The 23,783-nt window shown below is 39.1% G+C and overlaps 1 protein-coding gene across 1 annotated transcript; it reads right to left on the bottom strand.

Annotated features, from left to right (window-relative positions):
* Positions 1-2,120: 2,120 nt before the first annotated feature.
* On the bottom strand, positions 2,121-23,219 carry LOC121511336 (cGMP-dependent protein kinase 2). Its single transcript, XM_041789979.1, has 19 exons — positions 23,101-23,219; positions 22,646-23,008; positions 20,940-21,106; positions 20,612-20,725; positions 18,529-18,634; positions 17,000-17,063; positions 15,737-15,814; positions 15,312-15,406; positions 14,983-15,051; positions 12,654-12,752; positions 11,554-11,701; positions 10,096-10,232; positions 7,179-7,268; positions 6,763-6,904; positions 4,564-4,727; positions 4,342-4,464; positions 3,986-4,048; positions 3,292-3,358; positions 2,121-2,216 (listed from the first exon to the last, which is right to left on the bottom strand). The coding sequence occupies exons 1-19, from the start codon at positions 23,217-23,219 to the stop codon at positions 2,121-2,123; spliced, it is 2,304 nt and encodes a 767-aa protein (XP_041645913.1).
* Positions 23,220-23,783: the final 564 nt, after the last annotated feature.

Here is a 23,783-nt window from a genome sequence, read left to right as displayed (position 1 = left end):
CAAGGTACAATGATGTTTAAATGTTAAATTTACATCATTACAATAAAAATCAACAACTTATGCTTTAAAATAGTTGTGTTTTCAAATTTAGCCCTTCTTCACTGCATGGACTTAGCATGATGTTGATTCTGCTGCTGTTTTTCCTTGTTTTGGGAGAAATAATCAACCATTGTCTGGCAGCATGCCGAGCACACATGAGGAGATGGTCTTGGGTATGGAGTCCTTGTTGTTAAAAACTTGGGAGAGCATTGTAACATTTTCACAGCACCATTTAATGATTTTGGAACTCAGATTTTCTTTAAACTTTTCATTAAAATATTCATTCAGGTTGATTCTGCTTTTTTTGTGAACCATCAACTCTGATTTTTCCCTGCAGGCATACGAAACTTCTCAGCCTGCTAATAACAAATATCTGCTCCGGGATATTTTGATGAACCAACCAATAGGAAACAAGTGAATGATGGAACAGCACAGCAACAACAGAAAGACCTAACATGATTGGCCACAACTCTACTTGTTTCCTTTTAGTTGATTCATTAAAATATCAGAGAGCAGAAATACCATAGACTGTAGAAAGAACTGGACAAACCCCGTGTGACGTCAGCCGTCTGCTTACAATAGGCGGACTCAAACAGCTCTTGAAGCCAATCCGCGGCGACTTCTATATTAAAATCGCAGTCTCAGCCAAACTTCAGATCAACCTAACAGCTCGCCCACTAAGCGCGACTTCCTGTCAGCTAGCTAGCTAGCATTCTGGTTGACGGAAACATAGCCTCTGCCTGTTGAGCTATCTGTCAATCAAATGAGACACACCAATCAGCCTGCAGTGAGTGAGGTTTTTCCTAAATATTATTTAAACCATTGTGGCACAAAAAAATTCATCCCCTGTAGAGTGAGAGCACATGAAGCCATTAGCTAATGAGACACATTTTATTTTTGAACCAGGCTGTAAACCAGTTTATTTCTAGTGTCAAAACCAGCTGTTAATGTGTCCAGATGGGACTTCCGGTGTTCCTGCAGCCAGCCTCAAGTGGACACTTGCGGTATTGCAATATTTTGTACTTCCGCATTGGCTTCAATTTTCAGGACTGGAGGTTGCGTGAGAAATATGTGTAGAGCTCAGAGAAAGGTTCGTACGCCAACAGAGAAAAATCAGAGTGCCAGTTAAGTGAGTGAGAGGAGAACGATTTATATGGTGGCCGAGAAAGGTCACGACAAATGCAAACGCCACAACATGACTACATTTAGCCAAAATGCTATTTCAATTGTTTGACCATGTTTAGCTTCGTAATGTTCACTTAACAAAAACAACATCCCAGTCCATGGATGACAAGTTACAGCTTTACAAGTTGCACCTTACCTGCACACAAACTAGCCAACATGACTATACAACCGTAGATACGTTGAAAAGTCCAATATTGAGGATTTATGACAGTCAAAAAGTGACACTGAAAACAGCTACATAACAATAACTTACTTTTCCAACTCTATTCACTAAAACTTCTGAAACGTTCTGCTTCAGTCACTTGATCTGTCAGCAAATACATTCCCCAAAACCCCAGACCAATTATACAATTAAAGTCACGTTCACTTACATTGTGGCTTTATGCAGTTGTGATGTGTTGTGACCTTTCTCAGCCACCATAGATTTATGCTCCACTGCAGGAAATTGGAGAGATAAAAGATTTGAGTGCAAGCAGACATTTAGAGAACAAACAGAGAAAATCTAAGAACAAGGAGGCAGTTTAGAGCACAAAGGCAGATTTGAATGGGAAGATTGAAGAGCCCAAAATCAGTTGGTCATGATCTTAAAATGGTAGACTCTTGAGCTTTGCAACAAAAATGACTTCATATCCCAGTCCACCTATGGACTAAAGTACCAGCACTGCCCCTGAACCCCAAAAAGCTCCAGTGTTTCTTCATGTGTAGCCCCTCATTCTGGCATTTGTCCTTCAGTTCATGTCAACAGGATCCTGTTACAGCAGGTCCATGTTTATTCCTTGTCCACATGCCAGAAGCATGTTCAGGAAAAGCCGTGTCAAACTGAATTTCTTCTCCAGTCTTCGTCTCTGTCTTCATCGTGAACTGAGTCCTTCTTCAGGCCTCTATGAAGGAACTCCTCAAAAGTCTCTATCCCAGCCGGACAGCTCATCAGGAGGATCCTCAGCCTCAGGAGGAAACATGTCAAAGTGACTGTGATCCAACGGCCCTGTCAGCTGAAGACACCAAGAAAAGCAGCATGAAACTGTTCAATTTATTCAGCATGGCATCATCCACGACCTCGGCACTCACAATGTTCATTAGGCTATGTTCAGTATCTGATTTAGAACCATGAAAGGGGCCTGAATCTGATATGAAAAAGATCAGATCAGATTCAGTGTGACTTGTTTACACTGTCTAAAAAAAAAAAACGTGATTGATAGCTCAGGGTGTAACGGTTTTTATGTACGTTCTGAACTGTCACAGCTCAGTGCAGGTAGTCACATGACGAATATGTCTGAACCATTAAAAAAGAAGAAAAAAAGGGAAAACAAATGTGACAGAATTTATCTACCAATCTTGGCGGCAGTAACACTGGCAAATGTGGTTGTTAACCGTAATTAAACCAACAGCGAAGAAGAGGAAGTAGCCGGCAAACTGAGTATTTTCAACTTCTTCTGTTTAACAGTGTAGCATATTTAAAGAGGACATATTATGCAAAAATCATTTTTTCAGGTTAAAGCCTTTCTAACAAAAACATGTGACCCTGGCCTGTCCCCTCAAGTACCAGAAAAATACCCCCCTCCCCTCTTTCTCCACCATTCAGAAAATGTGTGCTGAAACAAGCCACTGTCAGATTTTTCCCTCATGATGTCATGTGGGGAGTTAGCCCCGCCCTCAGGTTTGATTGGCCCTCCCCCACTTGGAGGAAAGTTCCACTCTCCTCTCCTGATCCTCCTCTCAGCTGGCAGGATCAGGAGAGCCATATCCATTTCCTGAGAGGGACGGGCGGAGTCAGAGAGCTCAGTAACATTTAAAGCCACAGACACAGAAACAGCTCGTTCTGAGCAGGGCTGAGACAGAGGGGTTTTTAGACACACAAAAATCCAATACCGGACAGGTTTTTTTCAAAAACATACTTCATGTGCATGCTTTGGGGACCTCTGAGACCACTATAAACTTGTCTTAAAAGGGTTAAATAAGTCCCCTTTAACTGGACCACACTAGAATACAAACACCAGGAGGAATGGATTTATCAATGGAGGCCGTTCTGCCTCTGCTATTGTAGCTAGAAGGTACATTAATGCTCACCTCTCTCTTCAGTGGAGACAGCAGCTTGTGACGCCTCAAACCCTCCCAGTTAAAGCCCTGGAACCACCTAAGAAACACAACAAAACAAGTCTGTCTGAAGTGGGTGAAGCAACCGAAAACATGACAACTACACGAAGATGTGAGAGCCGTGCAGTTTCTCTAAAAAAGCTTTCTATACTGAGGATGTTTTCAGATTAGGTATGATTGTTTAGTACCACACCTGAGCATGCCAGGACCTCCTCTCTCCCCTGCTGGTCTGCTTTTACACAAATAACATCACTCTGTTCCTGAGAACACTCATGCATGAACAAAATCTGATACTGTAGGTGGTGATATGTGTATTTGATTTGAAAATCCACCAAGAAGAAGAAAGAAGAAGAGACGACCATAGAACCCACTGAGGTTGGCCTGGGCTCCATGTGGACAATAGAGTCCATCCTGCTAATATGGATGCTTTTATCATCTCAGAGACTCCAACAATGACTCTTTTCCTCCTTCCACATCTACTGTTCATCTCAGAGGATGAAATGGACCTGTACTCGAGTATGTCCACATCTCACCCTAGCACGTGTCCACTTCAAGTGTACTTTTTCCTGGTGCAACTGATCAAATGAGCCATACCCCGGGCCCCTCGAGAGAGAGACGTAACATAATCTACAGAAATATTCAGATTGAATATGGAAAGTAAACTTACTTGTGTTTCTTGATGTCAATGATGCCGTTCTTTTTGTTTCCCAGACGCTCTACTGGGTTTAGCCTGAGGGCAGAAAAAAATCACCTTCAAAGGATTTTAAAGCCTCTTTGTAAACAGAAACCAGGATAAAAATCAGATTAAACCAGACAGGCAGAACTGAAAATCTGATGAATATTCGACCAGTGTCACTGCATCTGTAGCTCCGCTCTAACAACAAAAAGATTAGATTAACCAGTAATCACTGAGAATGGTCCAGCTCTGCTGCACATTGATAAATACTCAACCATCCCCTCACTATCTGTCTAAATGAACAATCACACGATGATCATATCTGATCACGTGAAGACTCGTCATACTTGCAGAGCCTCCGGATAAGGTCGTCAGGACGTTTGCAGATTCTCTTGGGGAAGTCGACTTTCTCGATGCCATGGAGGACCATGGTGTAGATCTTTATGGGGTCTGAGCCAGCAAATGGTGGGCTGCAAGAAAAACGTTTATGTTTAACAGTTCAAAATAAAAGTTAGATACAATTTCAAGGCAATATAACAAATTGATGTATACTTTTTTTGGCCACCTACTTGCCAGTGAGCAGCTCAAATATGAGGATTCCTAAAGACCAGCAGTCGGCCCCAAAGTCATGGCCTTTATTCATGATGACCTCAGGGGCCACGTACTCTGGGGTGCCACAGAAAGTCCACGTCTTTTTCCCTCTGCCAATTTTCTTAGCGAAGCCAAAGTCAGCCTGAGAAAAGAAAGAGGAATAAGAGAGATATAGACAAAGGTTAACTGACCTCTTAATTATGGAATTCAGATGTTTCAATCAGTCTCTATTTACAAACATTTGTGATCCTAAATGGGTCCTTCTGAAGAGCTCAGTGACTTCAAGTGTGGTACTGTGATGGATGACACCATTGCAATGAGACTGTTGGTGAGATTTCATCCCTGCTGGATATTCCACGGTCAACTGTAAATGATGTTATTAGAAAGTGGAAGAGTTTTTTTTTAAGATTTATTTTTGGGCATTTTTGTGCCTTTATTAGATAGAGGAGGACAGTGGATAGAGTCGGAAACAGAGTCAAGAGTGGGGGAGAGACATGCGGTAAAGAGCCTCAGGCCGGATTCGATCCCCGGCCGCCCGCGTACATGGGGAGCGCCTTTAACCACTAGGTCACCTGCTCTCCAGAAAGTGGAAGAGTTTTAACCTGACATTCTGGATGGATTTGTTTTGCACATCCATCTGGGAAAGGTTCAATAGGAAATATTTGAGAAAAGGCAGAGGCTTTGAAAAAAACTCGGAGGGTGACTGGATGAACATTCTGTCTGTCACATCTCTACGGGCCAATCAGAGCAACAAAACGTGACATAGCTGCTATCAAGCTGCACGTGTGCAGCTACTGAGGAATAACATGAAACATGGCGACTATAGACATGTAAGTACTCGACTTTTGTCGTTTATGAAAAGAAAACAACTCACTGCTGTTCTTTGTTCTTCTTCTAACAAAGAAATGTTGTCAAGTTCTGATAAAACTGGCACTTTAGCAGCATCCACGCTAATCTCTTCCTTCATAACTGCACCAACTCTTGCTGCTGCTTGTTAACGTCATGACTCTGCTGTGCCTGAAAGTACTGCCCCACGTCACTGGTTGGTCCTGTCACTTTCTATCCGGGCCCAAAGGGTTCAGATGGGAGCTTTGCAAGATGGATTCGCCAGTGAAAAACAAGGAAACAGGCGTATCCATCTGCTTTGCAAGGTTAGAAGAGTTTAGGAGCAACAGCAACTCAGCCATGATGAGGGAGACCATGTAAAAATCACAGAATGGGGGTCAACATTTGCTAAGGAGCATGGTGTGTAAAAGTCACCAATGCTCTGCTTATGCCATACCTGAAGAGTTCTGAACTTCCACTGGCATTAATATACACACTAAAACTGTGCAATAAGAGCTTCATGAATGGGTGTCCATGGCCGAGCAGCTGTATGCAAGCCTCACATTACCAAGTCAAATGCCAAGCATTGGATGGAGTACTGTAAAGCACACTGACATTGGACTGTGGAGCTAGGCCTCTTATCTGCAGTGAGGGTCAATCTTAATAAAGTTTTAATAATTCCTCATCAAAAAAAGACCATTCAAGCAGCAAGTTTTTCCTCATGTTTTTTAAACTACACTGTAGGGGTGAAAGCTGGAGCTGGCTACTAGTGTGGACTGAATGGGTGGCACCAATGGGGAAATGCCAGTATTCTAAGGGTAATAACTCGCAGCAACATATAAAAAAAAAAGAATTATGAACTAGTTCATTTTTGGAACTGTGAACTTATTTCAAAATTTTGAATTAAGAACTATGAACTGAACTACTTCATTTTAAAATTTGTGAACTGAACTTTGAAGTAGTTCATGTAGAAATTGAACTTTTCCAACACCGTATGGGAGAACTTGATCTGACCACAACCCCACTGAGCGCCTTTGGGATGAACTGTCATAGAAATTGTGAGCCAGGCCTTCTGGTCCAAAACCAGTGTCTGACCTCATAATTGCTCTACAGAATGAATGGGCACCAATTCCTACAGAAACACACCTAAATCTTGTGGAAAGCCTCCCAAGAAGAGTGGAGGCTGTTATAGCTGCAAAAGGGAGGCCACCTCCAAGTACGTGTTATGATTCAATGTCACTGAAGTCCCTGTTAGTGGAAGGTAAGGCGACCAAATACTTTTTCCATATCAAATATACCAGAGTAAGCTGGTAAAAGAGTCTCTCAAACAGATATTTAGACAAGTGTTTCACCATTTTGACGTAACCCTCGGCATCCAGCAGCAGGTTTTCAGGTTTCAGGTCTCTGTAGACGATGCCGCTGGTGTGAAGGTAGTCAAACGCCTCCAAGACACAACCAGTACAGAACCTGGCTGTGGCATCATCAAAATAACTCCTGTCAAGTTAAAAAGACATCAACAAGTTAACGACAAAATAGATGGTGTGAATTTATATAATCTATACTGTAATGAACACCTGGCACCTTTATGAGGTGTACATGTATACGAGGCACTCACACAAGACTAACAAAGTAGATGTTGAGGGTCAAACGTGCATGGGCACAGTATTGATGACCTAGCCTGAAGCACCTTTGCCTCTCTCTCTGTCTTTAAAATCCAGATTCTTGATGGTTTATTGGTAGTTTTAGTATCAAAAGGACCTACACTCACATGTCCCGCAGCACAGTCCACAGCTCTCCTCCCAGACATGCCTCCAGCAGCATGTAGATGTATTTATCGTCCCGAAAGGTTCGAAATAACCTGAAACACAAACACAGGGGCCTTTTGTTTAAACACGATGTGCTTAATGACATTGCCAGGTAACAGGAGGTACATTGATGCCTTATATGTAGTGGTGTTTGTGCTTTGAATACTTCGCTACAATATAAATTTTACCTAGTGGCAGACTCTAATATCTGAGGGGCAGGGGTGAAAAACTAAATAGGGCCTCTGCTGTATGCTTTGGGACACCAGCACAAAAGGTGAGTGACTTTAACACAAGGTTAAACAATTCAATAATAAATTTTGCCTGTTTGGTGGGCATCAAAGATGAAGATGGTCTGGCTGCAAACCCTACATCGAAGGCCACACTCACATCTGAGACGCATCTCTGTCAGAATGGAAACGCTTAAACTTTCAAAATAAAATCTGATTAAACATCCATTAAAGGTTAAATTAAGGGCTACCAAAAGGTAAAAGTACACCCAGACCTGCAAAACTTGATTACAAAACGTTTACTTAAGCAGAGTAGACAGACTGCTGAAGGAAAAAGCTTGTCCTCCATAAAGACATTCTAACGCATTTAACTACATTAGCAACCTAACTCTGTAAGCTGCATAAGCTATGTAGATATTGTAGCTACATAGCTAACATGATGTAGCTGAAGCTGAGCTCACAAAGCAACTATGTAAGATACATGTCTACTTAGCTATGTTAGCTTTAGATACGTTTGCTAAAACTCAAGTAGCTTATGCTTACTAAGCTACATTGGTTTATATGGTACAATTAATTATGTAGCTAGCGAAGCTAAGTTAGCTTTAGACAGTATGCTAAAACTCATTTTGCTAAAGCTTACTAAGCTACATTAGCTTATAAAGTAGCGTTAATTACGTAGCTAGTGTAGCTAAGTTAGCTTTAGATTTGTTTGCTAAAACTCACACTGCTAAAGCTTCCTAAGCTACATTGGCTTCTAACTTTAATTATGTAGTTAGCATAGCTAAGTAGTAAGTAAGCTTTAGATTCATTTTCTTATATGTTGCTAAAGCTTACTAAGCTACATTGGCTTCTATAGTAACTTTAATTATGTAGTTAGCATAGCTAAGTAGTAAGTAAGCTTTAGATTCATTTTCTTATATGTTGCTAAAGCTTACTAAGCTACATCAGCTTCTATAGTAACTTTAATTATGTAGTTAGCATAGCTAAGTAGTAAGAAAGTTTTAGATTCATTTGCTTATACGTTGCTAAAGCTTACTAAGCTACATTGGCTTATATAGTATACATTATAAGCATATATTAATTATGTAGCTAGCATAGCGGTGTTAGCGTTAGCTAAAGCTAACAAACTTAAAGTGAGTCATCAACCATATATCTACTTCCAAAGCGGGTCTATACATAAGTTAATCCCAGATTAGACATCTAATCTTTGTTCTGTTTTATTTAAACATGTTTCCTAGTCTGTAATGTTTGTTATTTGGTCATTTAATGAATGACTTTGCAGATGAACTAAGTTGAGTTTAAAAAATCTAAAACTGGAAATACATAATACCAGCAAACTACGACCCTTCCTTCCTGAGATATATGACATCTCAGATCAACGGTCTGGGAGAGTGGCTGTCAGGGATGAATGGTCTTCAGTCAGGCCCCTCTCCTGAAGACAGAGCTTTGTTAAATTTAGCATTTTGCCCATTTAGACCATACCAAGGAGGGCACTTTATCATGTTTATCTTTCAAAACGGCATCCAATAAAGTACTTTGACAGTGTTTTTCCAAACATTTTAGTACCGGGGGGTTGATTGCCCCCTCTGCACCCAGTCTGTGTCCACCTGGGAGGAAGCTGGAATACCTTAAGGGTCTGTATGGCTAGACAAGGTTGTAAAAGGCTATTAGTGGTTGAAATACAATATTCAAAGTTGTTGTTATGCATTAGCATAAGAACAATGAAGGAAACTATTTATCTATTTGAAAAAGCTGTATGTATCAAAAAGTCCTGCTTTGTATTACTTTCTTCCCCTGACAAAATATGCAGAAAAAAATAGAAAAAATCTATAACCAGTGGTACAATATGTTATTGTTTTATAATCTAACCATTAACATCCACATAAAATGATTCTGACAACACAGTCTGAGAGCCAAAAATCATCTTCAAACTTAAAAAGTTATTATTTAAGATCTGTTAAAGACAGCAAAAAAGTGAATCCAGCATAAATCGCTGAATAATTTGACTACTTTTTTAAAGTTTAAATGAAGTCTGTAGAAGGAACTGAGTTGGAGCTTTAAGACTTTAAAGTCGACTGAGATGATGTGAGAATGATGGGCCTCCATCATATCTCAGCCTCTAAACTTTACACCAACATGTCAGATCATTTTAATCTTCACATATTTGCATAATAACACTCAATAAAGGATATGAACAGGCTGCACTGACAGTATGAGGGTGAGGGAGAGAGGAACAGCTGTGTGGCTGGAATAATTCGTAGAGTGAACATCACATTTAGCTGAACTTTTCTCTTGGACTGACAGTAAACAGACTGCTTGAACAAGGCTTTTGTTTAGTGAGGATAAATCTCAGCGGTCAGCAGCATTCTCACAGCAGGCTCCTTAGCAACTTCTCTGAGAAACAAACACAACCAGCAGCCCCCCTATTATCTTCTTCTTCAGGGATACAGGAGATAAAAGCATCGATTTCAGGGGCAGATGGGTCCTGGAACCCTACGACTGTTGGATCAGGCTATAGTCAGAACTAAGAGTGTGGAAAAACAGATATTACTGTAGTGTAATGTTTAAGGTGGTCTAATGTCATGACTGAAAATAATGAATATCTGTCAGTAAAATGAACACCTGTGAATGTGCAGTCTTGTGTTTTCCTTACCTGATGATAAAGGCTGAGTTTGTTTGCTGAAGGATGTTTTTCTCTGAGTAGATGTGCTCCTGCTGTCTGGTGTCCACTATGTGCTTCTTCTTGATGCACTTCAGAGCAAACGTGGTCTCCTCGTCCTTCAGCTTCACCTAGGAACAGAAAACAGTTTATATTACTATAGCGGCGATTTGTTCTTTTCAATTAACAAACAATTTCAAAACTCAAAAAATCAAAGTGACCACTGTGGCCCGGGGATAGTAGATCTTACGCAGGATCAAAAATTTCAATGTCCATGCAAAAACTATAACTTTTGAGGCGTTTATTCACAAAAGCTTCTCACAAATAATTGGCGTTCTCCCCTTCCTGATAACAAACCATTCACCTTACCTGGTGCACGCCCATCCTATCCTACCTGCCCATAATATAGACGTCACCTTGTGCAAAACTACCAAATATATCAAAACAAAAGCCCCAATCAATAATTAATTACTCTATACGATAACATTAGCTGTATCAAAATTAATCCTTAAAGTCTCCCCAAACAAATAATGAATAAATGTAAAATTATCAAACAAAAGAAATGATGTGAATAGCTACAACAATTACAATAAAAATGGATAATACTCTCATTTTTAACTGATCTGGGATCATAGACCAGGACTGGCAGGACAAAAATGTCAGCTGTCCAACTGAATTCAGCAAGACACAAATATGACAACTCAATACTGCCTGATATATATTGCACTAAAATATGTAATAGAAAACCATTTAAAACAAAACAATACAGTCATCAAAAATGATGTGAAGTGATCCTTTGTGTTGCCATAGTAATATGATAGTATGAGATACACTGTAAGATAGATGGCACTTGACAGTACAATACAGTATGTTACCATAATACAATGGGACAGTTGTTATGATATGTTGCAATACGCTTCATACATTATGTAACATTATTTTACTTTGTTACTTTACATTACATTGTTATGTTATATTACATAATAATACATTATGTCATTTCCTTATGTTGCATTATGCTTGGTCATTAAGCTCTGTCATGTGTAGTAATGACACATAAAGTCACATTTTTTATGTTATGTTTCATTATATTATGTTATTCTAAGTTTTGTAACATTACCTTATGATATATTACATTGATACATTTTGTTACAAAATTCAGAATAAGAATTGGAATTCCTACTTCGATCTCAGAATTCTGACGTTGGTCTAAAAATGTGACTTTGATGTAAGATCTCTGGCTTTAATGTTGGAATTCTGACTTTGACCTCAGAATTCTACTTTGACCTTAGAATTCTTACTTTGACCTTGGAATTCCAACTTGATCTCAAAATTCTGACTTTGATCTTAAAATTTTGACTTCGATCTCAGAATTCTTGCTTTTTGGGTGGTCCTCATCTTTTTCATAGAAATCAGATTACCAGGATATCTGGTAGTGTTTGTGCAGCTCACCAGCTCCACCCGTCCAAATCCTCCCATGCCCAGCGTCGCTACGACCTCGAGCTGCTGGAATGGCTGGTTTGGAGGCAGAAGGCCGATCCGCTCCCTCAGCCTCTTCAGCTCCTGAGCCTCGGCAGAGTCGATCTGAGGCGAGTACGGCCTGAAAATTACAGGAAGATGGTTAGTGGGATAATTGTCCTTTGTGTGCTCTGTGATTGGTCCAATCAGAGTCCCCCCTCATAGAGCAATGCTGTGATACTTCCGGATAGACAAACTTTCACCCGAGTGAGTCTTTCATTATCCAGGATTATTTTGCATCATGTTACTTAAACTTAGGCCTTCAGTCAGCATTTGCTTTGCTCTCATTAAGAGAATCCCCCAACATTCCATCAAATACACAACCATCATCTCAGTCGACCCCCAAGCCTAATCACTCCAACCCTGTTCCTCCTATAGTCTTCACTTTGGCTTTGACAAATTATCCAGCTATTTATACTGGATTTTTTTGTTTGCTAACTTTGGCAGATTATTAATAATTAATGTTAAAGATTGGTGATTATTTCAGACTCTCAGACTTTTACCGTGTGTGTGTGTGTGTGTGTGTGTGTGTGACAGAATGTTGAGACTCTCTTAGTGAGATCAAAGCAAATGTCTCCAGGAGAACAGCTCAGCAACAACAGGCAGAGAGAATCTACCTGTTTCCTATCTTATGAGCTTTTGTCGTCTCCATGACTCTCAGGCAGCATTCTGAGGATAACTCATTATTTCTAACATTATGGCTAATAATCCAATCCTCTGTGGAACTAATGAGAGGGCATTTCCTTCTGGACCAACACTGTTTAGCTTTATATCCAAAGTAAAACAAGTAAGGTAGGGCTTAGTAAGGTAAGGTTATTTTTTTTCTTTAAGGCCACTGCAGAAAAAATTCACATCAATGGCATGCATTAATTCACCAGTATGACCCCTTTACAAAAAATTTGAGACAAATTTTTTTTTTTCAATTGTGAGAAAAAAGTCAGAATTCTGAGAAAAAAGTCAGAATTCTGAGATTAAAGTCAGAATTCTGGTCCTAATACTCTTCCGTATAATGCTGTCTACCATCATGCACTCACAGAGCGTTTCTCCTCTCATCACTCCTGGAGAGCTCCTCCACGTATTCCTTGAGGTAAGCCTGGAGCTCCTCATAGGTTCCCACCATTTGGTTGAAATTGCTGATGATTGGAAGCAACGACACCAAAAAATCAGTTTAGTGCAAACTTAGCGATGTTTTAGACATGCCCTAATCTTTAGAAATTCAACAAAGGCGCTCTCGCTACTAGATATTCTACTACAAATGCAGTGAATAACTTATTTCGGTGTAACATCAAATCAGAGTGTGAGCTCTCATGCCCTTTAAGAGCCAACGCTGGGGCGTTGGTATTTACCCTGAAGATATCAGTCTATACTTTAAATGAGAGACTGGCTTATTTAACAAGAAGACGCCATGACAAACTAACTCATCCTCTGCAATAGAACACAGCATATAAAAAGCACTATTAACATCTTTTTTTGGTTTTGATTGAAAACATAAATTCCAAAAAGTTGGGACACTATAAAAATGGAAGTCAGTGATTGTCAAAACTGATAACTCCATATTTTATTCACAATAGAGCATAAAAAACACATCAGCCATGTTTACCATTGTGTAGCATTCTCTCTTCTTTTAACAACAGTCTCTAAATGTCTGGGAAGTGAGGAGACCAGTTAATGGAGTTTTGGGGGAGGAATGTTGTGCCTTTCTTGTCTGATGTAGGATTCTAGCTGCTCAACAGTCTCGGGTCTTCTTTGCTGTACTTTTCCTTTTCTGATACTCCAGATGTTTTCTACTGGTAAAAAGTCTGGATTGCAGGCAGGCCAGTTCAGGACCTGGTTTCCTGTACAGTGAAGCCAAGCTGTTGTGAAGGATGTGATTTAGCATCGTCTGGCTGAAATAGTCAAGGCCTTCCCTGAAAGAGACAACATCTGGAGCCCATGTTGCTGTAAAATCTTTTTCTACTTTTCAGCATTGATCGCTCCTCTCCAGATGTGTATGCTGCCCACACCATAGACTCTTGCAACCCCATACCATCAGAGATACAGGCTTTAGAACTGAGCCAGGATAATAATCTGGATGGTCCCTCCTATTTAGTCCACAGGACATGGCATCTATGGTTTTCAAAAAGGATTTTAAATTTGGATTAATCTGACCACAGAACAGTTTTCCATGTAGCCACAGTCCATTTTGAATGAGCTTTGGCCCAAACAAGACAGCAGAGTTTCTAGATCCTGTTCACATATGGCTTCTTCTTTCCATGATCTGGCTGTAACTGTCATTTGTGAATGGAACGGCAAACTGTGTTGACAGACAGTGATTTCTGGAAGTGTTCCTGACCCCATGCAGTAATTTCCCATGCAGAATCATGCCTGTTCATAATGCAGAGGCCCTGAAGGCTCTTCAGCCTTGTCCCTTGCTCACAGAGATTTTTCCAGATTCTCTTAATCTCTTGATGATATTATGGTCTGTAGATGGTGGGAGCTTCAAAGTAAACCTCTGCCCATCTTCACTTTAGAGAGACTCTGCCTCTCTACAATGCTCCTTTTATACCCAGTCATGTTACTGACCTGTTGACAGTTAACCTAGTTGGTTGTGAAATGCTCCTCCAGCTGTGTTTTTTAGAACTTCTTACTTTTCCAGCCTTCTGTTGCCCTGTCCCTACATTTTTGAGATGTGTTGCTGCCATTACATTTAAAAAAGCTAATATTTTTCATGAAATGGTAAAATGTCTCAGTTTCAACATCTGATATATTGTTTATGTTCTACTGTGAATAAAATATGGGTTATTGAGAGTTGACAACCACTGACTTATGTTATTTACATTTTACACAGTGACCCAACTTTTTTGGAATTGGGGTTATAAAAACTTATCTGCCTTCTACATAGTGGTGTGAAGAAGCTCGCAGGAACAATATTCACTGAGTGTTATGGATTCTGTGATGTTACATTATTCCTTTGTTTGTGGGCAATTTTAAAAATGTTGAACAAATTTGAGGAAAATCCACTGATATACAGAAAATGCTTCGGTGTTCAAGATTCTAAGAGCTGTTATTACCTGTAACAAATATAGTAAAGTAAAAATTATTTTCGGTTTTTCAGAATTTCTCAAATTCTGGGAGGTTTGTTTTTGAACTGTATTTAGGGCTTAGAGGAGGTTTTTAGTTTTTTTTATAGGCAGCCTAAGTCTTAAGGGGTTAACAGGGTCTCCAAACATCCTCAAATAGGCCCTTGCAAAAACCACAAGAAGAAATTAAACAATGATTTCCAAATAAGCCTTCTAAATATCTGTGAACCTAACATTATTATCGCCCTCATTGTTTTCTCTTCTATTTCTTTGGTCCAGATGTAGATAACATCTATCTACTCACTCTCGGTCCACCACCAGACAGTGAGTGTCGTTCTCATTGCAGATGATGTTTGCTGATCGGACGTCCTCACTGCAGACAAACAGATACAGGCCAGTCAATCTTACAACACAAATCTAAACATGTTCCCTCAGCAGAGTGAGGAGCCCGCAGCCCTTCCTTTGTCTAATTGGGAGTGCAATGCAGCTGTTTCTAAGGTTACCTGGGCAACCTTATGAAGTATGTAAATGTATATCATGAAAAATGGAGACAGTAAAAAAATCATCTCTCCATTGTTGGATTCAGAGGTTTTCTTCTGTATCCTAGGTTATAACTGAACTTCCTGTTCCTACCTGATCAGAGCTTTCTCTCCAAAGTAGTCTCCGACTCCCAGCGTCTTGATTTCCTGTGGTTCAGCAAACCCCTCTGTGCTCTGAGTCACGATGACCTACAGATAAAGAAATATTAAACCAGGAGCAGCAGCAACTAATGTCTCAACAGTCTACAAGATTCAGCTCTGATGTTTAAGAAGCTAAACTGTCTATTAATGTGACACCAGTCCATCACAGTGTCTGCTTTAGTGGATCTCTCCAATGGGATCTCCTCTGTTTGTTGTTGCTTTTTTTTAATGGATATGGATATGGGTAACTGTAAGGTCACCTTCCTCACACTTATAACTTTAATCACAAATATAAGGAGTTTGTGACTCAGCATTTTTGGTTTGTAACTCTTGTCAGAGTCTGACTCAGCTTTTTTTGGTCAAACGTTGAAATCTCACCTCTCCATTAGCGATGATAAAGAACGTGTTCCCTTCTTCACCTTCTCTGATGATATACTCTCCTTTCTCATAACAGTCCTGGAAACATAAAACATCAGCCAGTCTACTTAGTTATGATCAGTATTTAATCTCCAGACCCTAATTCCAAAAAAGTTGTGGTGTTGTGTAAAATGCGAACACAAACAGAATACAGTTTTTAACAAACCAACCTCAATAAGATCAAATACAGCTCAAAGAAAAGATACAAACCGGACAGAGACACAACAACAAGGGTCCTGGTTTTAATTCCCTGCACACATGCAGGTGTTCTCTGGTTCCTCCCAAAACTCAAAGACATGCTCATTAGGCTAGTGACTCTAAATTACCCGTAGGTGTGAGTATGGCAGCATGTTTATCTCCATATGTCAGCCCTCTGACTGCCTGGTGACCAGTCCAGGGTGTATCCCCGCCTCTCCCCCTGTAAAATCTGGGATTGGCTCCCAACTTTTATGGTTCATGTCAAGGTTATAATAGTTTGGGATTTTTCAATAGTTTTATTTTTATTTCATTTTCACTTTCTTTTCTCAGTTTCATTTTAGTTATAATTAGTTTTTACTGCTGGTTTGTTAGTTTAGTTTGTTGCTTTGTTTCAGTTTCGTTTTTATTAGTTTTAGTTTTTTGGTTACATGCCGGGGCTGAGGGAACGTCACGTTTTTAAAAATATATTTAAACAGGCTTCTCTTCACTTTTCATTTTATTTGTTTGAAGATGATGACAGACATAAAACTGCCACTGTATGAAGTATTAACCCATCAATTCAGGCAGTTTTACTCTCCCCAGACTGTGGTGTAGGTGCCAGACAGTATGGTTGTGTCAAAAAGTAAAACTAAGGATATTTTATCTCTATTTTTATTTTATTTTAGTCAGTTTTTGTTTTTTCAGTATAGCTTAGTTTTGATTTAGTTTCAGTTAACTACAATTATTTATGAATTTTAGTTTTAGTTATTTAGTTAGTTTTAGTAAACTATAATAACCTTGGTTCATGTTACAGGCATCACACTCACAATGCTTGAAAAAACAAATTTATTAGTTTTAACATTGAATATCTTGTCTTTGTGCCATGTTCAGTTCAGTTTAGGTTGACAAAAATTTGCAAATCATTGCATTCTGTTTTTAGTCACAATCAACACACTGTCCCAACTTTTTTGGAATCTGGGTTTGCACTTTCAAACAGATAGTGAACTTCAATGGAATCAAACAAAAAACATTATATGAACTTCTCACCACTTCGAGACAGTCAACGATCCTGGCTAGTTTCTCTTCAGGCAGTCCATTCAGCAGAGACACACTTCACCAGAGAGAAAAGACTGTTAGGAACGGAACATTCTACTGAAAAATCACTGTGAAATGCCATTAGAAAAAGGGAATAATTGATTATAAAACCCTTGGTTTTGTTCAGAAAGCATGGAATGTTTAATAAGCTCTAAAGGATGTCATCATTAAAGGCAGGGGATGGAATGTTCATGAAGCTGGAGGTATTCAGGGCTTTTTCTCTCCATGTTTTGAAAAATAGTAGACCATAGACTGACAATTTTGGAAAAGCTACCAAGAAAGAATAGTCAATGGAAGGGAAAGGTGTTGGTTAATATGTGCTCTGATATTTAGCCAATTAGCCACAAGCTAAAAGGCTAGCATTTCCTCTTTAACAGCTTTTCTCCCTCATCTTGGCATAAATGTGCTTTTAAAGGACACTGATATAAAATCAAGCCAATAAATCTTGTGTGGTACTGGTTAGAGTGGCAACTGGGGGCCTGGACTGGCCTGCATGTAAAAGACAAGGATGTTTTTTTTTATAAGCTTTGATGATGCCATCATCTTTAAATGCAAGGATGGAATGTTTTATAAGCTTTGAGTGCATCTTCTCTAAAGGAAAGGATGGAATGATTCATAAGCTTTCAGTACAACATATCCAAAGGCAAGGATGGAATATTTTACAAGCTTTAAAGTATGATGTATGTAAGGGCAAGGATATAATGTTTTATAAGCTATAAAGTAAAATATTCAAAGGCAAGAATGTAATATTTTATAAGCTTTAAAGTACCGACATCTTCAAAGGCAAGGATGGAATGTTTCATTAGCTTTAAGTAAAACATCTTCTAAGGCAAGGATTGAATGTTTTACAAGTTTAAAGTACGGCATATTCAAATGTAAGGATGGAATGTTTTATAAGCTTTAGAGTATGACATACTCAAAGGCAAGGATGAAATGTTGTCTAAGCTTTAAAGTAAGACATAGTTAAAAGCACTATTGGAATGCTTTGTAAGCTTTAAAGTAAGACATATTCAAATACAAGGATGGGATGTTTTATAAGCTTTAAGAACAACATCTTCAAGGGGAAGGATAGAATGTTTTATAAACAATGAAGGATGACACCATCTTTCTAATGCCTATTAAAGGCTTGAAGGGGTGACATCATCAAAGCCAGAGGATGGAATGTTTGTGAAGCTGGGGACGTTGGAGGCTTTTTCCCTGTTTTTGCCAGATAGCAGGTTGGAGTTGGCAATGTTTGAAAAAAAAATAGTTGACAGTTTAACCCACTTATTCAAAAGTTGCCTCTTTCTGAGCTTTTAAAGGCAGCATTAACATGAAGGAATAACTTGGTATATTAATGATATCCAGCACAAACACTGGTCCAACGTCCTACTGTTTCATGAGCATGCTGATTAGGGACGTACTGACAGTTCTGTCTAAATCCCAGACCAACCTCGGTGAATATTTTTATTGTTTTTTTAAGTTAAAAGTGGAGTGTTTACCTGCGTAGAAAGCTGAAGTACTCCTCGTGTCGGGCCTGTGTGGTTCTCATCATGATGGTCTGAAACGTCTGTCGGTCCAGAGCCCAGATGTGGGACTGGGACACAGCTGGATGGGAGAGGAACCATTAACATCTCATTAGACACATTGCTTTATGCCTAAAGAGGAGAGGTGAAGGTCCATCTACTCTTAGAAAACTAAAATCATTATGACAGAGAATAAAATGTAATAACTGATCCAGGTGAGGTTCTCTGTATTGTAACTTTATTTGTCAGTGAACTTGGTGATAAAATCTGATGTAAACTTTATGCTCTGATAAAATGATGTAAATATTACAAAGTTAAATCAAGATTCATTTTACCATGTTAGAAAAAGGTATTCTCTTACCCCTACATAAAAATAATTACACTACACCATGGATTAATAACTTAAATAGCTTTATCTATCTACTGTATATTATCCAGAGTAAACTAGCTTTGTTATCAAAAAACAAACAAACAAACAAACAAACAAACAAAAAACCCTGATTGTAAGTAAAGTAAAGTCATATGTAAATGACTGAATTGTACACATGTATGTATGTCCAGTAAGGGTTTCAGTACATTACAGACTTTTTGGCCCCCTTTTTTCCAGGCAAACATTGGAAACATTGGAAACAGCTCTGTGAACCAGTTTATCCAGTTGAGAGCAGTGCACTAGAATGTAACAAGCAATCATTGGTCATCATCATCATCATTCATCAATCATTGGCACCCTAGTAACAAGCGAAACCTGATGTTACAATTGTATGTTCTGCTAACATTTGAGGCTGATATATGATAATTACAAAATAAAAAATGGGCTGTAAATATCTGCAGAAATGCTCATATCCACTGAAACTAATAATCAACTTTTAGGTTAAAATCTACTGATATTTTTATCATGTCTGGAATACTGTGCAATATAGTAGTCATTATAAGGAAAACAAGTCTAATTCCAAGTTTTAAAAGTAAAGACAGACTTTTTAGATCAAGGTCAGGATTTAGAATTATGGTCAGATTTTTGTGATCAGGGTCAGAAATTTGAGATGAAAATCGGAGTTCTTAGATCAAAGTAAAAATTCCGAGTTCAAGGTGAGAATTCTGAGATTGAAGTCAGAATTTCAAAATTAATTCAAAGTCAGAATTCTGAGATCAAAGTCAAAATTCTGAGATTAAAGTCAGAATTTCAGAATTAAAGTAAGAATTCTGAAATTTAAAGTCAGAATTCAGGGATCAAAATAAAAATTCTGAGATTAAAGACAGAATTGTGAAATTTAAAGTCTGAATCAAATATAGAAATCTGAGATTAAAATTAGATTTCCTATTAAAAAAAGACGGATCTCAAAAATATTTTTGCACTGCCCCTTTCCCCCCTTCCATAAATTTCACTTCCTTGTAAAATAAAATAAAATAAATAAATAAATAAATACATCTTTATTTTCAGTTTAACTTGTTAATAAAATGATATGTTTTGAATGATTACTGATCAGACTTTGTTTTTTTTTCTTCTTTTTCATGCTTAATGATAAAACCAAAAGTTTTTTCTTTTTGATTGAACTCTGATTACATTTCAGGATATCTGTTTCTGTTTTGAGTTGCAGCACTTTTGAAAATTAGGGTGTTTTCACATTGAGCACATTTGTTCTGCACTATGCCATGACTGCTCCCCTCCTCCCTCTCTTCCACTCGTCTACTTCCACATTACTAACGGTGTTTGGTGCCCCAGCACACACAGTCTGAAACAGAAGAGAGCGGTGTTCACGTAAATGGCTAACCATAACCTAACCACTAAGCACACTGTGATCTTGCTACCTATGAACACGTTTCAGACAACCAGAAACCTTCAGTCATGTCAGACAAGGCTGAGTACCTGTAACATGTTTGATAAAATCCTCTGTTAATAAACCTGTCTTCCTGTCAGCAGGTGTCTGAATGATACGGCTGTTAAACAAACATACATGACACCTGAGCTCCAGGATGAGTGTCATGTATGTAATCCCACAGGTGAGACATGTCAGCCGTGACTGAATGCACCTTCATTAAGAGGAGACGCTTCGTTACTCACATTTAACTGTGGCTGTTCTCTTACAGTTGTACAGGATAGCGAGCTCTCCGAATGCTGTTCCAGGACGCATCTCACCCAGAAGCTTCCCATTCTGGATGACCTCCAACAAACCATCTACAATGAAGAGAACACAGCAACCGGGCTGTTTTATATATGACCCGTTTGTATGTCATAAACATACATTTTTAAAAACACGAATATTTTAGTGAACTTATCAAATTTCATTTTTCCCTGAATTTTTCTATCAACATGTTTTGCAGCCCTTCCCTTATGCACTTCTTTTTTTCATGAAGAAATGATTTCTCCAACCTCTCTGTGCTGCACCGACCTGCCAGGACGTAGAGGTAGTTTCCTGGTTCTCCCTCCTGGATGACCAGCTGACCCTCGCCGTAAACCTTCTCATACATACAGTCCACCATCTCCCTCATGTGCTGCGCCTCCAGCTTCTTCAGGAAGTCGTTGTTCATGATCGCACTATTGATGAGCTTTTTCGTGCTGGAACAGAGATGAAAGAATAGGGACAATAAGTCAGTTAACCTGGAAAACAGCAAATCAATAAACCTGGAAAACATCAAATCAATTATTCTGGACAATTTCAGAACAATTCAGCAGTACAATATCAGCACCACTGAGCCACTAATCGCTGCTCACCAACAAACTCCATGTCAATAGTCATCACTTGCCAGTGGGAATTTCAGTGGCAAGTTTATTGGCTGTATCATCATTTTAATCCCCTGATAAAAACTACTTCCTGTTCATAGCAAACAAAAAATGTCCATGGTCACACAATTCACTATGTCACAGTCTTTGATGTCCAGTTTCCACAGCAGTAGAAAAAGATCTTGGTCTGCTAGGGAGGGGAAAATGTGCTCCTCGACATCTTTAAAATTTCAGAATTTCTCAGTCTTTGACTACTGTTGGAGATCTCTGAGGAAATTTAAGTTGCCAACTTTAAAGTGTATGAGATAGGAGAAGTCATTTTTTAATCCATGTGGACCATTTAGGGCAAAGGTTCTACATTTTGCACCTTTCATGACATAACACAATAATATAAAATCCCAGGTGGATCGTCAATAAAAGGAGTTGCTCTGGAGTGATGTTGGATTTTGTTCTTAGCTATAAACAAATCACAAAGACGACAACTTCCTGAGACATGGTGTAAGACAGCCTGAGCAACATATTTCAGTTGGTGAATGAGTCCGTTTCCCTTCCTTCCTAGGTTAGACTGATGTTTTAATCTCCACAGTTTTAATTTATTCACGGATTTCTCCAAGCCTGATTGTGTGGATCCCTGATTAGCACATCACACGGATAATTTTCTCGAGCATTCAGTGAAGGAGCCGGCTGAATGGGTCTGAGAGTCGTGGGCAAGAGACACAGCAGAGGTTGTGTAATTGAAGCCCATTATGACCCGCCCCCCTTCATTTAGATTCTTTGTTTCCCTCCGTTTCTATTATGCTGCCATGCTAATAGAGCTTTTTAGATGTAGGCCGTATCACACAGGCTGTGCAGATCCCTCCTGATGATATCCACAACCAGGCACAATTTATCAAACCATATCAATGACTGTAAAACTGCTGTCATATATGTTATTGTCCGTATTTGTTTATTAAATATATTTGGTCTTAACAGATGTTGTTAAAATCTTAATTTCATTAATTTATTTGATTTACCTTCAGCCTTTTAAACTACACCAGTGCAACCAAACAGCAAAGACTGAGGTGTGGTACAGGCAGTTTTACCTTTAAGCAAATTTACACAACTACTTGGGCAATTAAGATGTATTTTGAAAGCAAATAAGTGGCCAAGACTGAATGAAAAGTATAAAAAAACAGATGCTGATTATCCATAAAGTCCCTGTGGAGGACCCCTGGCCCCAACAACAAAGTCCAAACCTTCAAAAAGCCCCCAAATATCTTCATATCAATTTAATGATAATCCAGTTGAAACCTATAGACATACTGCCACAGTAAATTTGTGGGTCACTGTGGAGTAACACTGCAAAATAGTAAAACCGGTGGTTCTTGCACTTACTCAGAGTCTTTCCGGATAGCCTTGGCGATGGAGATGTTGGTGGCCCTGAAACCTCCACAGAAGTTTTCAGAGGTGGGTTCAGCTGAGACGCCCTCCTTGGCTTTGAGCCGGCGGTGGACCTCCACGGCCACCTTGTGGAAGCGGTTCGAGCCCTGGTTGATGACACTGAAGCGGCGACAGCTGTGGCGACACAGGGCCGGCGATGAGCAGCAAAGGCTGTTGTAGCCAATGGCATCCTGGAGCTTGTGGATTTGAGAGATCTTGGCCTCCAGCTCCCTCTGGAGGTTCTGTAACTGGATCTGTTGGGCTCTGAACTCTTGATCCCGATGTGCCAGCTCTGCCTCGAGGTGAGCAATCTGCATCCTGAGAAAGAGAAGTGGTTATGATCAAGTGTTTCTTTCATTTATTTAATTATCCCTGTTTCAATCAGAGATGATCTGAGACTGGTCTCTGACCTGAGCTGTGTCTCCAGGCCTATAGCATTGGTGTGGATGGAGGACAGGCAGCTGTTCTCCTCGGCCTTTGGGACTTTAATTGAACCGTTGCCCATGGCCAGGCGTTGGCTGGCCACCATAGGAAAAGTCCTCTGGTCAGCTCACCACGATAAAGGTCCTTATCTTCTTTTTCTGTCTTTAAAACAAAGCATTGTACAAGAAAAACATATGGAAATATTTCTCCATAATCACTGCTCTCTTACTGACTAAGACTGTGGATATCTTCCATGTTGTCTGAATTCTAATATTTTGTAAATTTATCTCAAATGTTTTCTGGGAAACGTACTGAAAAGAAACAGCTTAATACAGGATTTACTTACAACCCTAATTCCGAAAAAGTTGGGGCATTGTAATGTAAATAAAAAGAGAAGTCAATGATTGTCAAATCTCATAAACCCATATGTTATTTACAATAGTGCATGGAATCAGTGTTAATTTTGGCAGATATTTTTAATTTTAGTTTTAGTTTTAGTCTTCTAATGAAATGCATTTTAGCTTTAGTCCCATTTTAGTCATTTCAGTCCTTTTTATTTTTAGTCTAGTTTCAGTCGACAAAAACTTTTAGTCTTTACTTTTAGGCCAAGCATTTATTTTCTTGCCTAAATCTGGTACCAAATCGTGTTAATGTATTCTCTAAACCTGGG

This window comes from Cheilinus undulatus, linkage group 6, assembly GCF_018320785.1.
Source record: "Cheilinus undulatus linkage group 6, ASM1832078v1, whole genome shotgun sequence".
Classification (NCBI taxonomy): Eukaryota; Metazoa; Chordata; class Actinopteri; order Labriformes; family Labridae; genus Cheilinus; species Cheilinus undulatus.
Note: the sequence above shows the minus strand (reverse complement) of the source record. Positions and strands in the feature narration are given on the sequence as shown.

Coding starts and splice junctions, on each gene's coding strand:
- LOC121511336 (XM_041789979.1), bottom strand. CDS start 23,219: ATGGTGGCCAGCCAACGCCTGGCCATGGGCAACGGTTCAATTAAAGTC. Junction 4,465..4,563: donor TTTGAGCTGCTCACTGGCAA/GTAGGTGGCCAA, acceptor TTTTTCTTGCAG/CCCACCATTTGCTGGCTCAG. Junction 3,359..3,985: donor ATTGACATCAAGAAACACAA/GTAAGTTTACTT, acceptor TGTGTTTCTTAG/GTGGTTCCAGGGCTTTAACT.